The 15952-nt window shown below is 35.9% G+C and overlaps 1 protein-coding gene across 3 annotated transcripts in view; it reads right to left on the reverse strand.

Moving 5' to 3' along the window:
* SETD7 (SET domain containing 7, histone lysine methyltransferase) overlaps positions 1–15952 on the reverse strand; it is a 151627-nt gene that overhangs the window by 22518 nt on the left and 113157 nt on the right. For all 3 annotated transcript variants that reach the window (XR_007948359.1, XM_051966150.1, XM_051966149.1), the window contains one exon: positions 10538–10724. Coding sequence is in view for 2 of the 3 variants with exons in the window: in XM_051966150.1 (XP_051822110.1) it covers positions 10538–10724 (187 nt within the window). In the remaining variant the exon portion in view is untranslated. The remainder of the gene's footprint in view (positions 1–10537; positions 10725–15952) is intronic.

The raw sequence follows: 15952 nt of genomic DNA on the forward strand, positions 1-15952 counted from the left end.
GAAATGGCTAAACAAGGTGGGACATAATGATTGTGATGGAATACTATTATGCTATAAGAAAATAGAAGAGATATGGTTTCAGGTGGGGAAAAGGCAGGATATGGACTGAGGCAAAGTGAAGGGAGAAGAATCAGGGGATCATTGTGCACAATAATAGCAATATTGTAATGATCATCAATTGGGAGAGACTTGGCTATTATGATCAATAATCTAAAACAATTCCAAAGAACTCATGATGAAAAAAAAAATGCTATCCACCTCCAGAAAGAGAATGGGTAAACTCTGAATGAAAATCGAAGTATAATTTTCTTGCCTTATTAATTTTTTGGTGACATGGCTAATACATTTTTTACATGATTTCACATGTATAATTGACATAATAATGCTTATCTTCTCAGTGGGTAGGGAAGGGATGGGAAGGAGGGAGAGAATATGGCATTAAAAATTGAAAAAAATCTAAAAAATAAATAATTTTTTTAAAAGTAAAAAAACCCATTATGGATACTATATATTGCTGCAGTTCAGTTACTATCTCTGTCTTCTATCATGGTCTTTGAATTTGCTTTATTCAAATTATAGAAATTTATAAATCTAATATTTATGAAAAAGTTTTGGTGATGCAATTTTTAACTATCTCTGAATCAGATGGTAGCAAGCAATCATTCTCAAACTTTCAGTTCACATACCACATTACAGATAAAAGAGCTCTAGAGAATTCACCCTGACAAGCACTCCCTTTGTCACAAGCAACTATAATGAGAACTCCACCTTCACTTGAATTAGTTGAGAGGAATGGTGCTATTTTTGGCAAGATGTGAATAAGACGACCTCTTGTTGCTCCTGAATGCTTTAGAGTGTCAAAGATCTGATTTCACCAGGTGGTTACCCCCAGCACCCACACTTGTCACAGAACATCCTCACTTTAGAAGGCTATTTTTTGGAGGACTTATGACTTTAAAAAAATTCACCACCTGCTGGATAACATTCTGATGAGCCTTATTAAAAAGTTAATTATTAACTTGTGGCAGAAACAGAAATGGGGGAGTTTGTCATATAACAGTTCAAACTATAATAATCACAGATAGGTTATTACTAATCATTAATTACAGAATCATTAAGTAGAAAGTGAATTTAGGGGTTGTAAACTGCAATAACATCAGTTTATAGAGGAGGAAACTGGTGCAGGGTATTTAAGTGACTTCTCCGTGTCATACTTTTTTCTTTCTTTTTCTTCTTTTTTTCTCCTTTTTCTCTTTCTTTTTCTTCTCCTTTTCTCCTTTTTCTCCTTTATCATCATCATCATCATCTTCTTCTTCTTCTTCTTCTTCTCTTTCCCTTCTTCCCTCCCTCCCTTCTTCTCTTTTTCTCTTTCCCCTTCTGTCTCTCCTTCCTCTTCTCTCTCTTTCTCTGTATCTCTCTCTGTCTCTCTGTTTCTCCCTTTTCTCTCCATCCCTCCTTATCTCTGTCCTTCTCGCTTCTCTTTCCCTTCTCTCTCTGACTTTGTCTCTCTGTCTTTGTCTCTGTCTCTTTTTCTCTTCTCTCTCTGTCTCTGTATCTCTCTGTGCCGCTCTATTTTTCTCTCTTCCTCTCCCTCTCTCCTTGTCTCTCTCCTCTCTCTGTCTCGGTCTCTCTTCCTCCTCTGTCTTTCCATTTACAAAGCTAATTCTGCTATTGTATTTTCAAACAATAACAATGTCACTGTCACCACCTAATACTATAGATATTGTTGTTGCATCATTCATTCATGTCTGACTCTTCATTCCATAAACATAGACCCTTCTTTCCACCACTAGCTTCTAAAGTCCATGTAAACTTATGTTCATTGCTTTCTATCTATTTATCTCATCCTCTGCCATCCTTTCTTCTTTTGCTTTCAATCTTTCTCAACATCAGGGTATTTTTCAGTAAGTCCTGTCTTCTCATTACATGACCAAACTATTTCAGCTTTAGCTTCAGTATTTACCTTCTAATAAATAACCTAAATTTATGTAACTACTGACTGATTTGATATTTTTGCTGTCCAAGGAACTCATGCCCATTTTATAGATGAAGATCCTGAGGCTCAGAGAAGAAATTGAGGTTCCAGGTTACTCAACTGATAAGTGTCTCCAGTACAATTCAAACTTGGTCTTCGTGATTTCTAATCTAGCTCTTTTTAACTCCAGCATCTGCCTCCAGAATTCAAAGGGACCATAATGAGAGTTATACGATACAATGCTCTCATTTTATAGATGAGAAAAACTGAGTTTGGGGTAGTAATAGCAGAGCTGGGATTTGGACCCAGTTCCTATAAATCCAAATGCAGTTCCCTTTTCACTCTACCACAAACAGAAGGAGTCAGATAGAATACCCTTTTTCAGAACACACTTTGAAAATCATTGTTCTTGTGAGACCTACTGAATGAAACAGTCTTTGCCAATAAAGTGCTTATCCATTCAAGGTAAATTAGCTTTTTCAGGTCCCTGGGATGTCTCTGACTATCCCACTGGTGCTTAACTCATTTTCTAATTAGGCAGGATATGGACCTAATTCCAAAATCAAAAGCCAGAAAACAATCCATTAAAAACCCATCATTCAGGGAAAAAATAACCACCAGCCTCAGCTAAACAGATTAATTCCCTGTGAGACTTCTGTTTCCTTGTGAGCAAACTCCCATACTTTTCCCCTGAAGATTTCCTTCTACCTTTCCTTCATTAAAACTATCCTTCTTTTTCTTAATTGTAATTCTCCAATGGAGCAAACTACTTTTCCCACTTCCTCTGAAGATGAAGAAAGAGTTAGAACAATCCTATTCTACACTCCATTCCTCAATGCCACTTCAAGAAAAATGTTCTGACACCATCATTTAGTCACTGCACCCTCACCTGTGTAGACTACTTTCTTCCTAGCTTCAACTATTAATCAGCATTTTGTCATATGCATCCTTTCACTTTCCTCAGTGACGTTAGCATCTTGTTCAAATATCCTTCTTCATCCTCCCCAACACCAGGGCCTTAGAGTTCCCCATTTTATCTCTACTCAAAATACTTATCAATATGGCCACAATAAGGATCTCATTATCATATATTCCACATCCACTATTTTAAATATTAAGTTTCACTTCTTTGATCACTGCCTTGCCTAATTTCTTCATACTTTGCTTTCATAATCACTTTTAATCCTTCAAATGTTCCCAATTTTTCCAAACTCTATGCCTTCTTATGGCTTCATTTACCAACTCACTTAGAATTTATTTAGTCCCGACTCTGTGTAAGATACTGGGTTAAGTGTTACGGATATAAAAAAACAAAAAGTCCTTGCCTTAAAGGAGTTTATATCTTACTGGGTGGAAACAACATGTATACATATGAATGTGATGATTTGAGGAAGAGAGAACCCTGGTAACTAAGCGGATTAATCTTTTCTACATATAATGTCCTTACCAGGACATTTTTGACATTTGGTCAATCCAGGTTATCCATTCCTAGGTTTAGATAATCCCCATCATCTGCCCCCATTGCTCACATTTTAAAGCCACTTAGCATTGCTGGAGAAAGTCGAGACAATTCTGGATGGGTCCCCTACAAATTCCCATAGCTCAGCTGTTCATTTCCCACTGCTCTGAATTTCTTTCATGTCTCTCTTGTGGACTACCGATCACATTTCTTGCAGCAGTTGTTCTGGACATTTTCTGTTCTCCTCAGAGCTCTCAAGCCCATGTATTCATTGTACAAATTCCCTTGCTTCTTACTTGCTAAGATGATGATCAAGACCAGCTAATACAAACTCCCTCAACCCAATTTCTTCTCCATCTCATAATTTTTCTCTTCAACTTTCTCCTGAGTCAGATGAAGAAGGGCCTTTTACTCTTTTAAAGGATCGCTTGCATCTTCAGTAAGAAATTACATGAGCCAAGAAGTGAAAATCTCTACATGTTTGATGAGAGAAAACTGGATAATAAAGACTGAAATAGAGATTAACTAGAGTTATGGAGACCAATTAATAGGCTATTCCCATTAATTTCCTTCAGAACCTAGGTTCATCAGCATAATATTAGCTGTACTTTAGTCCTGACTCTGCCATTGACTAGCTTAGAGATTTTCGATAATGATTTGGATATGACCTCTAAGGTCCTTTTTAGGTCTAAATTGGTTATCCTAGTAAATCACTTTGCTTCTTCAAACTAAAGTTATTGTAAAATGGTTTTTAATAAGTAATACAGTTATTGGGAAAATAAATGAAATCAGACTAGATTCTTTCTAGCTCTAGCACTTGATGAGTCTGGATTCTTGTTCTTAAAACTTTATCTCTATTTGTTAAAAAAAAAAAAAAACAAACTTCCTTGGATTCTGCTACTCCCTCTCCTTCCCCCCCCCCCCCCAGCACAAGTATCACCACCTCCCTTTACTGCCAAAACCCCAAAAAATACATACTATGTTGGCTGTCTTTAGTTACTTTCTCACTAAACATTTTCTACTCTCATATTCTGTCCTCCATCCCTATATTAAACTGCTCTGGAATCATCAATCCTGTCATAATCACCAACTCAATAGGCTTTTGTTGGTTTTTATTCTTCTTGAGTCTTCCATAACATATAATTGTACTTCTGATCTTTTCCCCTTATCTTTTCTAATGAATTTTGTTTCTTTTTATTTGTGTTCTACTTTTTACACTCTACCCTTAGTTGATTTCATCCATTCCCTCTGCTTTAAGTACTAGTAAAATGTAGGTTATTCCCAAATCTAGGTCTCCAGTCAATTTTTTTTTTCAAAGCTCCGGCTTTTAGTCAGTGTTTCTGTGTACATAATTAATGGTTGTAATCCTAGTTTCATTGCTCTCCAGAATATCATATTCCAAGCCCTCCGTTCCTTTAATATAGATGCTATTAAATTTTATGGTACCCTCATATTGCTCTATTACCTGAACCATTTCTTTTTGAATGCTTGAAATATTTTCTCCTTGTCCTGGGAATTCCAGAATTTATTTATAATATTCTTGGGAATTTTCATCTTGGGATCCCTTTCAGGAGGTGATTGGTACATTCTTTCAATTTCTATTTTACTCTCTGGTTCCAGTTCTGGTTCAGAAACTTCAGGACAGTTTTCCTTGATAATTTCTTGAAATGTCTAGGCTCTTTTTTCTTATCATGATTTTTAGGTAGACCAATAGTTTAAAAATTATCTCTCCTGGATCTATTTTCTAGATCCTTTGTTTTTCCAATGAGATATTTCATTGTTTTCTACTTTTTCCTTCTTTTGGCTTTGTTTTGTTATTTCTTGATTTCCCATAAAGTTATTAATTCCCATTTGCTCAATTCTAATTTTTAAGGAATTATTTTATCAGTAAGCTTTTGTACCTTCTTTCCACTTTGGCCAATTTTGCTTTTTAAGGAAATCTTCTCCTCGTTAGCTTTTTGTATTTCCTTTTGCATCATTCTCATTCTTCTTCCCAATTTTTCTTCTACCTCTCTTACTTGATTTTCAAAATCCCTTTTCGAATTTTTCTATGGTCTGAGACCAATTCTTATTTTTCGTGGAGCTTTGGATATAGGAGCTTTGAGTTTGTAATCTTCTTCTTAATGTGTACTTTGATGTCTTTGTCCTTGTCACCATAGTAACTTTCTATGGTCAGAATCTTTTTCTGTTATTTACTCATTTCCCCAGCCTATCACTTATCTTTTAACTCCATGTTAAAGTAAGAGTCTGCTTCCTGGCTGGGGAGTAGGTTTACAATGTGTCAAATTTCAAGGGTTTTGTGCAGCTATTTTCAGAGATCGTTCTAGGGACCTGTAAGGTTTCAGTTCTTTCAAAGTGGTATGATCCAAAAAGAAGTATGTTTACTGCTCTTTTAGCCTATATGCTCTGGTCTGTGAATGATCACAAGTACTCTTTTCTGCCCTGGAAGAGTGAGGAGGGTTTTTGATCCACTCTGGCTGTAAGTTTAAATGTGTTAGTGGTCCTTCTTGGGCAAGTCCCTGCCTTTTCTCTGACATTTTGCCTCTATCTCTCTCCATATTGATTTTTAAAATGTCTGATATTTCACTAAACATCAGCTATCTGTGCCTGGAAGTCTTGTCAGTACCTCCAAATCAACATAGTTAAAACTGAAATTGCCACGTTACACTGCTCAAATAAGTATTCCTTCCAAGTTCTCAATTTTTGTTAATGGTACTATTTTTCTCCCATTTATCTAGACACACTTTTTTCTCCTTCATCCGATTACCAAATCTTGACAATTCTTCCTCTTCAATATCTTTTTTCTTCTTAATGTTATCCCTCTTAGTTTAATCCCCTAGTACCTCTTACCTGCATCACTACAAAAGCATAAACTTCTGCCATTCTCTGTTTTAGTTTATTCTTCATTCTATTACCATTAATTCTCTTCAAGCAAAGTTCTAATGATATTGCTTTCCTTCCATTTTCAGTGACTCTTCACTTTGTGTCCAATGAAAGTTAAACTCCTTAGCCTATCATCCAAGGGCCATACAATTTGAATGCAATTTACCAGCCAGTCTTCTCTCACCAAACATGCAGAGATTTCCACCTTTTGGCTCATGTGATTTCTTAATCCAGAAATGTCTCTTTTTCATCTCTTAATCATCAAAATCATCTTCCCAGTCCTGTAAGATCCAGTTCAAATCTGTATTCTGTTATTCTTCTGTTTCACAAGCATGCATCAAAAGATCCTGGACATTTTCTCTATTTTTTTTTGTTTGTTTTTCAATTACTATATGGAGGCATCCAATGTGTTTTTAAGTTTACATTACTAATCTTTATCTGAACATCAAGAAGGAAAAAGAACAGGGAGAAAATAAGGCTCCTGTTGAGCACAGAAGGTTTCTCTTTCTCTTTTTTCAGCATTTCACTTAGAAATACCTTTTTTACTTCTAGCATTGATCAACTTGGCCCAACATAGCAAAAAAAAAAAAATCTAGAGCAGGTTATTTGCCATTTAATGAAAGCAGACCATACTTTTATAGTCACACAATTGATTGGAAAGTGCTGATGATGTAAGGTTCCATTGTGCTTAGTAGTTTTATTAAAAGTCTCTACGTGGATATGGGTTTAATATGATTGAACGTGTATAACTTATTTCAGATTGCTTGCCATCTGGGGAAGGAGGAGAGAAGGAAGAAAGAAGAAAAAATCCTCAGTTTTATAAAAGGAAATGTTAAAAGCTATCTTTTCAAATAATTAGAAAAAATAATATTATTAAGTGGGGGGAAATGTCATTTGATTGTCATTTGATTATCAGAATAAAATTCTGCCTTAAAGCCTTTCACTTGACAACGTGTTTTCTATGCAAATGCTAAATCACATAAGATTCCATGTAACAGTACAGACAATTGTTGAATAGCCTTCTGACACCAAATGAGGCAGAAAATCTCGAGTTATGTGTTAGCCAAAATTGCTTGCCACATCTTAGAGATTATCCAGTGTAAAGTCCGTTTGGAAAAGGGATTCTATGGATTGTGAGATAATTTTGATATTTATAACTTCAGATGGCATTGTGCTGTTTTTGAAGCTGTAGAACAATGCAGAACCTTTTAGATGAAATCCAGGAACATTTTTAAATTTGGTTTGCATTCAGGAAACGCAAATGAGAAGGAGAAGACAATTTTAGCAGAGTCACTTACAAACCATTGCTGTTTGTCTGCGAGCAGAAAAATTCATAGTACTTGTGCTGGAAAGAAACAAGAGACCATCTTTTCCAAATCCCTCATTATATAAAGGAGGAAATGGAGGCTCAATTAATGACTCCAAGGTCATAATTTGACAGCCTATAGAACTTGTTCTCAGTATCTTGGACAAATGTACTGATGTCAAAGGACTGAATAGGGAAACAAAGGGTTGGACTGAAGATCTAGATTTGAGAGATCTGTATTATAAATGGAGATAATTGAATAGTTTCACTTATGAATCAATAGCTTTAAGATTCTTTTCTTGTGCTTTCTTTTTCTACTTGTTTCTAGTCTTACTATGTTGGAATCCTAGTGTTAACTCAACTTGAAACAAGGTGATAACTCAAGGGAGATGTTAGAATCCTAGTGTTACCTCAATGGAATTGATACAATGCTTATTGGTTCACACCTTAGAGACAATCTTTACAAGGTGATAAGTCGCTAATACTGATAGAAACAATGCTTGTGCTCACACCTTTAGAGAGCTCATATAAGCAAGAAGTATTTAAGTACTCATTGGAATTCACACTTTTGAGAGATTTCAGGGTTTAGTATGAGATATCCGAATTAACACTTCCCTTAATCCCTGACTCCAGAAGGAGGAGTCAACTTTTGGGAGATCATATATAAAGAGGCTCTTAGCTTTGGATTAGTTACTGTGGAACATTCCCAGGAGTCGGAGAGGAGCACTCTAGGAGGAAGCTCACAAGCCCTCTCTCGGAGGCAAGAGAGATTCATTCCAACTTGGTGCTGGCTGGAGGCTGAAGAAAGCAGAGGCAAAGGACAACTGCAAGAGCTCTTGGAACCAAGCAGAAAGATAGGCTTCTAAGAAAAACTAACAGGGCTATTTTGGAAGGAGAAAATAAACATTTGCATTTTATCAGCTGGCTGCATTTGGGTGATTATTACTTTTAACTGAAACTAAGGCTGTCTTCAGAAAACCTCCCCAAGAAATCTTCTCCCAGAGAGAACCATTATTATTTTAAAGAAGAAGAACCCAACATTATTATCTATGTCTGTTAGTGGGTATATAAATAATTTGATCTCAAAATACCAGAAAGAATTCCACAATCACCTAATAGAGCACAGACAACCATTCTTCAAATATTTTTTGTCTGGATTATTGTCTGTCCCAACATAATTTATAAAGATGATTCAGTACAACTGTTACAGTAGCATCTGGTAAGCCTATGTGTATAATATATATGTGTGTGTATATATGCATATATATAAAGTGTGTGTATGTATATTATATATATAGTGTTTATGTGTGTGTGTGTATATATATATATATATATATATATATAATATCCTACCATATTGTATCCTTTTTTCTGGGGGAGAGAGGGAGAGGAAATGTGGAAAAGAATAAAGTAAAAAGTGCATAGCAGAGAACTAAGAAAACTTATAGGGAAGCAAAAAATTATGTTCAGTTCTGAACACAATGTATAGTCTTTACTATATAGATTTTCTGGAAATGAAAATCCACTATTTTACATTTGAATGTTTTCTTATATTCTGCTGGGCACATGGCAATTTTTTTCTTTTTCCATTTTGTATCTAAGTTTTAAATGAATAAATACATTTAAAAATTTTTCAAAAGTAAATGCTCACTTGATCTATCAATCTTATCAATCATCTGTGTATATTCTTTGAACTCCTCCTTTTGGCTCCTTAGACTCCTTTAGCCACAACTCTCATCCAACTTTTCCAAAATTTTTTAGTTCTTTGTTCTTATCATACTCATCCCAATTAGAGCCAGTGTACCCAGGAGTCTATTTTTTCTTAAATGAAGCTGTGATAATTGAGAAAAGTGATTATTTTTCTATTATTAGGATTATTAAATTAGGATTCAAGTTTTCCCCTTTGTTTCCAATGAGGAACCAGCCTCTGTAGATCATTCAGATGGTTTCTGAAGGACAAAGCTGATAGATGAGATTACCCAAATCCTTCTGGAACATGCTCCTTGGGCAGGCCCTCCCCAACTAGAAGATCTTACTTCTGTTTAAAGTGTTAACAGTATTGAATTTAGATGCATTCCAGCTTTAAGGAATTAAAAAAAAAATAACAACTCGTGAAGGAGGAAACCTTCTGGTCTGGGTAGACCAGATTTATGAAGGCAATCTCATGATTAAGTCATATTCTTAGCAGGAGGAGGTGAAGACTTTTAGTCCATCTTCTTATAAATAAGTCTATTACCTCATTAATTGTTCACTAATCAAGGTTGATTTTCACCTGTCAGGTACACCTCCTTTTTCAAAGGTATTTAAAGCATTCAATGGCTCCATGGTCTTGACTTTGATTACTGAGACCATTGACTTTCAATTTATTGTTTATCAACTAGTTTAATTAATAAAATTTATTATTAATTACCCAGAAACTCTGTCTCTCTGTCTTTTCATTCATCTCATGAGGAAACTTTTCTACCTCACCCCATAAAATAATCTCCTTTGTTTTATGAAAAACACAAGGGCTGGGGGATTAGAGAAGAATGAAAAGGCTGGTTTCACTTTCCCCATCCTTCCTCTCCATCACGAATCAGAGCCCAATCTCTACAATTTCTTTCCTTTGCAGAACTTGTTTCTCCTAAATGTGACTCCTCAAACCCTATTGAATCATGAAATCCATGATGGAGAAGACTATAAGCACAATACACAGAAAAGCCCACCATATTAATTTTAACTTTAAAATTAGAGCAGCAGGGGCAGCTAGATGGTGCAGTGGAAAGAGCACCAACTCTGGACCTGAAGAGGACCCGAGTTCAAATCCTGCCTCAGACACCTAAGCCATTTTAGTTGTGTGATCCTAAGCAAATCATTTAACCCTAATTGCCTTGTGGGGAAAAAAATAAAGTAGCAAGCTCAAAAGTTTACTTACTTCCCGGCACCAGTTCAAAGTAGGGCTTTCCTTCCTCAATTGACATGTTAGCCAATTTTCCTTCTATTAACTCTCCATCTATGAATTTCCCATAAATTGTGGTCCTTTCATCAGGATACACATAGGCTATTTTGTCTCCAGTCATTTCCCCTTCTTCATTAACTTCACCCACTAGAGTACCTCCATCCTGGCAGGAGAAACCAAAAAAAACAAAAACAAAAACAAAAACAAGAAACATTATATATAGATATAATATGGACTAGATATTTCTTTACTTACTCCCCTACCCAGTCTATTCTAATTTCATGAATTATAGCCCTTACAGGGACAATTAGGTGGCACTGTAGATAAAATGCCAGGCTTTGAACGTGGAAGACTCAAGTTCACATTCAGCCTTAAACACTTACTAGCCATGTGATCCTGGGCAAGTCACTTAACCCTGTTTACCCTGGTTTCCTCATCTATCAAATGAGCTGAAGAAGGAAATGGCAAACCACTCAGGTATCTTTGCCAAGAAAAGCCCAAATGGAGACACAAAGAATTGGATATGAGTGAAAAACAACTGAGCTAAAACAAAGTGTTCTCACAATGACAAGGATTCAGAAGGTGGAAATACCTTTAAGAATTAAACAATTCATCATCTAACGTATTTATGACTGGAGAATGCTAAGTGGGTTATGTATAAGAATACAAGAGAGCAGAGGAATAGAAGTAAAACCTGGCAGACAGATGGAGAGGCTCAAAATTTTCATTTGACTCAGTAAAAATTAGCTGCAATTTTACAAAAGGCACTAACAAACTATCATGGGTTGTCTGTAAACAAGATAATTCTTCACCTTGAGCTAGAAAGGCCTTTAATGGGTGATCTTTTTCAACTCCCTCATTCTGCCAAGTAAGAAACTGAGTTAAGCTTAATGATGTCCAAAATCACCTATCTGTTAACTGAAAGAGATGAGATTTTAGCACATAGAACCTCTGGCTGAATTTCAACTGGTGAAAAAGTGACTGCAATGAAAAACATTCCCAAGTTAATGTGAAAAATAGATCCATAATAATCGAGATGGTCTGACTATAAAGCCAGCAAAACAAAGGAAAAGGTGTAATTGGAAACGAACACAAGAACTAACTGAGCATGTTTCAAACTAATGCTATCTTGTAGAAATGTAGCTGTTTGCTTTTTATAAGGTATCTAGCATAATAGTTTCTAAATTCTGATTTTTGATTTTTCATGAGAACGATAAACCATAACCATGTATTCCTATTGGGAAGAAAACTTAAAAAAAAACCCTTGATCTCATTTTCACTCTCTTTTCTCCTGCTCTCGTTCATCCTGGCTGTCTCTTACCCTTCACTTCTGCTTCTTTCCTCATCCTATTCCAGTGAAGGAGCTGGTTTGAGTTTGGGTCTGTTTCACATGGGTAAGTTTTTTGTTCCCAAAGATAAACTGTTTGTGGGAAGAATCTGGGCCACAGATTACTTCTGTATATCCCATAATGTAAGTACATATATATCAGAGGTGGTATCCCAATTAAGTTAAGGAAATAAAAAACAATGAATAATTTGGGTCGCAGATTTCTCTCTGTATGTGTTTGTATTTAATTCATAAAGCTCTCTGAGCTTAACATTGATTGCTTCCCACTAGTTCTGCTTTGCATGCCATCTCCTAAAAAAGAAGATCTTTGAGGTTTTAATATAAATAATAATTCTGCCATGACATCTTCCAAAAACTCGGCTTTTCCCTCCAACTCAAAGGTTCTGATGACTGAAGATCTTTCTATCAACTAACAGAGGGTTAAGATCTGAGTATTCCCACAAGTGCCATCATGGAGAAGCACTAAGAAGAAACAAACAGAAAGTATTTATTTTCTGCTCTACACCCTTCAAACTGAGAGGTTTTCAAATACTCTAGAAAAACAACACTTCCTTGGAGTGAAATACTTTTTATGTTCTGGAAATGCATCAGAAACATCTTTTATGCTTTTTCTTCCCTGCTAGCTTGTTCCTAATTATACCAAAAACATTAGCACAGTACAAAAGGGGATAATAACACCATCAGCACTGCCTCCCTTCCAGGAGAGCTGTGAGGGTTATTGAGACAAGGCTTATTAAAGCACTCAGGCTCCTTAGACATAGATTCTCCAGGAATGAATGTCATTAATATGGTTTTTAAAAGAGAATTCTGCTCATGTTCTATACATCTTTTGTTTTAAACTTTCACCTGCTTTTTCTTTATGTATTTGTCTAGTTGGATGGTGTCTAAAAGCTTCTCTTTTTGAGAAGAAATTGAAAGTTTTTAGTTTACTGAAAAGACAGACTTGGGGGGAACTAGGTAATGCTGTAAATAGAGTACCATTTCTTGAGTCCAAATACAGACTCAGATGCTTACTAAGCTGTCTCTAAATCTTCCTCACTCCTCCCAAAATTCCCTCAATAAACCAAATATAAAATCCAAAAGTTCATAATATTATCAATTTAGAACAGGAAGGGAATGACATTAGACATTTACTTGAACCCTCTGTTTTTCAGAAGAGGAAATTGAGGTTCAGAGAGATTGAGTGACATTTGAAAGATCATACACAAATGAGAGATGTTGTATTTGAATCCAAGCTCTCTAGCTCCAAATCAAGCCCTATTTCATGGCAGCAAACTATCTCAAGGAAAACATGTTGATCAACAACAAAAAAAAAACATTCTCCAGTTAGGATCTCCTTTAGGTACACTTGGTCCAAATGACTTGCTTTCCAACTTTATTTTCTTTCTTTCTTTAATTGGGGTTAAGTGTCTTGTCCAAGGTCACACAGCTAATTAAGTGTTATGTGTCTGAGACTTCAGGGTGGACACTCTATGCACTATGCACTGGGGCATCCAGCTGTCCCTCTTTATTTCTTTAATGCTTTTTAAATCTTCTTAATAAATGCATCTATGATGTGGGAGCTCATGTATAGTGACTTAACTGTCCCTAGTGATGAAAAAGTGTCTTATAAAGTTTTTTTTGCTGATTTTTCCATTTTTTCTTTTTGTCCTTTTAAAATTTGGATCCTTAAATGCTCTCAGGATAGCTTTGCTCAGTTGGGTTCTTACCAAGCTTTCCTTTTGCCCTCCATTGCTTCTGTTTTAATAAGTGATTTTGTTGTTGTTAAGTTGCTATTCAGTTGTGTTTGACTTTTTGTGATGCCATTTTGGGTTTTCTTAGAAGAGATACTGGAGTGATTTTCCATTTCCTTCTCCAGCTTATTTTACAGTTGAGAAAACTGAGGAAAATAGGGTGAAGTGACTTGTGCAGGCTCACACTTCTACTGAGTGCCTGAGACCAGATTTGAACTCAGGAAGATGAGTCTTTTTGATTCCAAGCCCAATGCTTTTTTCACTGTACTACCTAGCTGCCCATAATAAGTGATATTGTGCATCATTTTCCATCTTTCTCTTTTGTAAGATTTTACAAATGAATTGAGATGCTAAATTAGTGTCACTTTTGGTTATTACCTCTCCTCCTTTGGCATGTATCTGCTAAAGTTTTTTTTTTTTTTTTTTGCTCTTTTGGTCTTCTTGCAGTGATGATGATGACAGTTAAAGTTTATATAGTGCTTATTAATAGATTAGGACCCTGTGCTAAACACTTTACAAATATCTCATTTTATCCTCACAACAGCCCTGAGAGGTTGATGTGATTATTTTAAAACTCCCATTTTACAGATAAGGAAACTGAGGGCAGAGATTGAGTGAGGATCACACGGCTAGTCAGTGTCTAATGTTGAATTTGAAATCAAGTCATCCTGACTCCAGGCCCAGTGTTATATCCACTGTGCCACTTAATTATGTGTATGTACGTGCATATATAATTGACTTACATCAATTATACTTCAGCATGGAATTTGATTCAGAGTCCATTTTTCTTTATCAATAACTGCCTTGACTGCATCAAGATTGAGTTATTTCAGTTGTACCTGGTGATATTTTTTATCACATTTATTCTTTTTTCTAACTGTATTTTTATTTTGGTCTTTATTCTAGGAAGTAGATAGTCTGAAAACATATCTGATTCAGGAATAAAATAACTTGTTCCTTATTTATTAAAATATGGATTTCATTGTTTGTGATGTTATTCTTTGTTGGCTCTTTTCCTAAAGCATTCATGGGGCTTGAGATTGAGACATCTGTATAATCTATGCATCTTTTGGCTCTTTCATTCCTTTTTCCTGATTTATGCTTTATGATTTCTTTCCATATTCATTTAGTTTCAACTTTACATTGAAGTGACAGTGGAAAGAGCACTGACTTTAGGTTCAGATTCTACCTCTTGCTTCTCCACAAGATTGTGTACAAGTCACTTGTCCTATGTGAACCTCGGTATATTCATTTATAAAATCTCATTCTTTGATCATAGCAACAATGACATGAAGAAAAGTACAAGATGACCCCAAACCCACGTGGCTTCCTTCTATTTCTGCTTCTGTTTCTGTAGTGATGGTGACAGAGTTGGGAAAGGGGGCAGAAAGAAGGGGCTAAGAATAACAAAGTTTAGAAGCTGTTAGAAACTGTAATTTGGTTGTTGATACTCCAAATGTGAGATCCCTGTACAGTGGAAAGTAGGTGAACCAAGCAAGCTTTTTGTTGTTTGCCCTCCATTCTCAAAGATGTCCACGACATCAGGGAGGTGATACCATGACATACAAGTGAATAGGACTGAAGTGAGGGAGGGCTTTGCAAAATCATGAGCCTCACTTTCTCCTCCAGAACTATCTGGGTCCAGTGGCAAGATACAGATCAGAATGACTGGAGATGGCCCAAACTGAGCAAGCACCGCAAATCAAATCAGTTTTGACATTCTTGATGTAAATGAAATTAACAGAAAATTGCAGCTAAAAGTCAGGGCTATTGTATTAAATGGCCTCTCGGGGTCTTTCCAGCTGCTCTACATCTATGATTTTCTCAATAAGATCCTCTCAAGTTGATTTAATTTGAAGTTCTTTCTAGAATTCCTCTATATTTTTGTGTTCTGCAAGATTTAATGCATAAATTGCAATCGTTTTCACAATGGTCCTTTTGCAAATTTTTATCATGAGAGCTGGAATATAATATGACCAAATGGCTCATGTGACAGTGCTTCTTGTTACCTTCAGATACATGATAAACCAAACTCTGCCAATTCCTTTATTAGCTTGTCAGATGAGAACCTGTGAACCACCTTTCCTCTTAGCTGCATTTATAACAAGAATGTCAAGATTGGTTTGATTTGGTTCTTTCAATGTTCCGTTCACTCACTGGTCACTGGGCAGGGATTTCACATTTCCAGTGTTAACAGCCAAGTTAAAGTCTGTTGTTCAGTTATTTCAGTAATGTCCGACTCTTCGTGACCCCATTTAGGGTAGTCTTGGCAAAGATACTGGAGTAGTTTTGCCATTTCCTTCTCCTATT

The sequence above is a fragment of the Antechinus flavipes genome, chromosome 6 (assembly GCF_016432865.1).
Source record: "Antechinus flavipes isolate AdamAnt ecotype Samford, QLD, Australia chromosome 6, AdamAnt_v2, whole genome shotgun sequence".
Taxonomy (NCBI): Eukaryota; Metazoa; Chordata; class Mammalia; order Dasyuromorphia; family Dasyuridae; genus Antechinus; species Antechinus flavipes.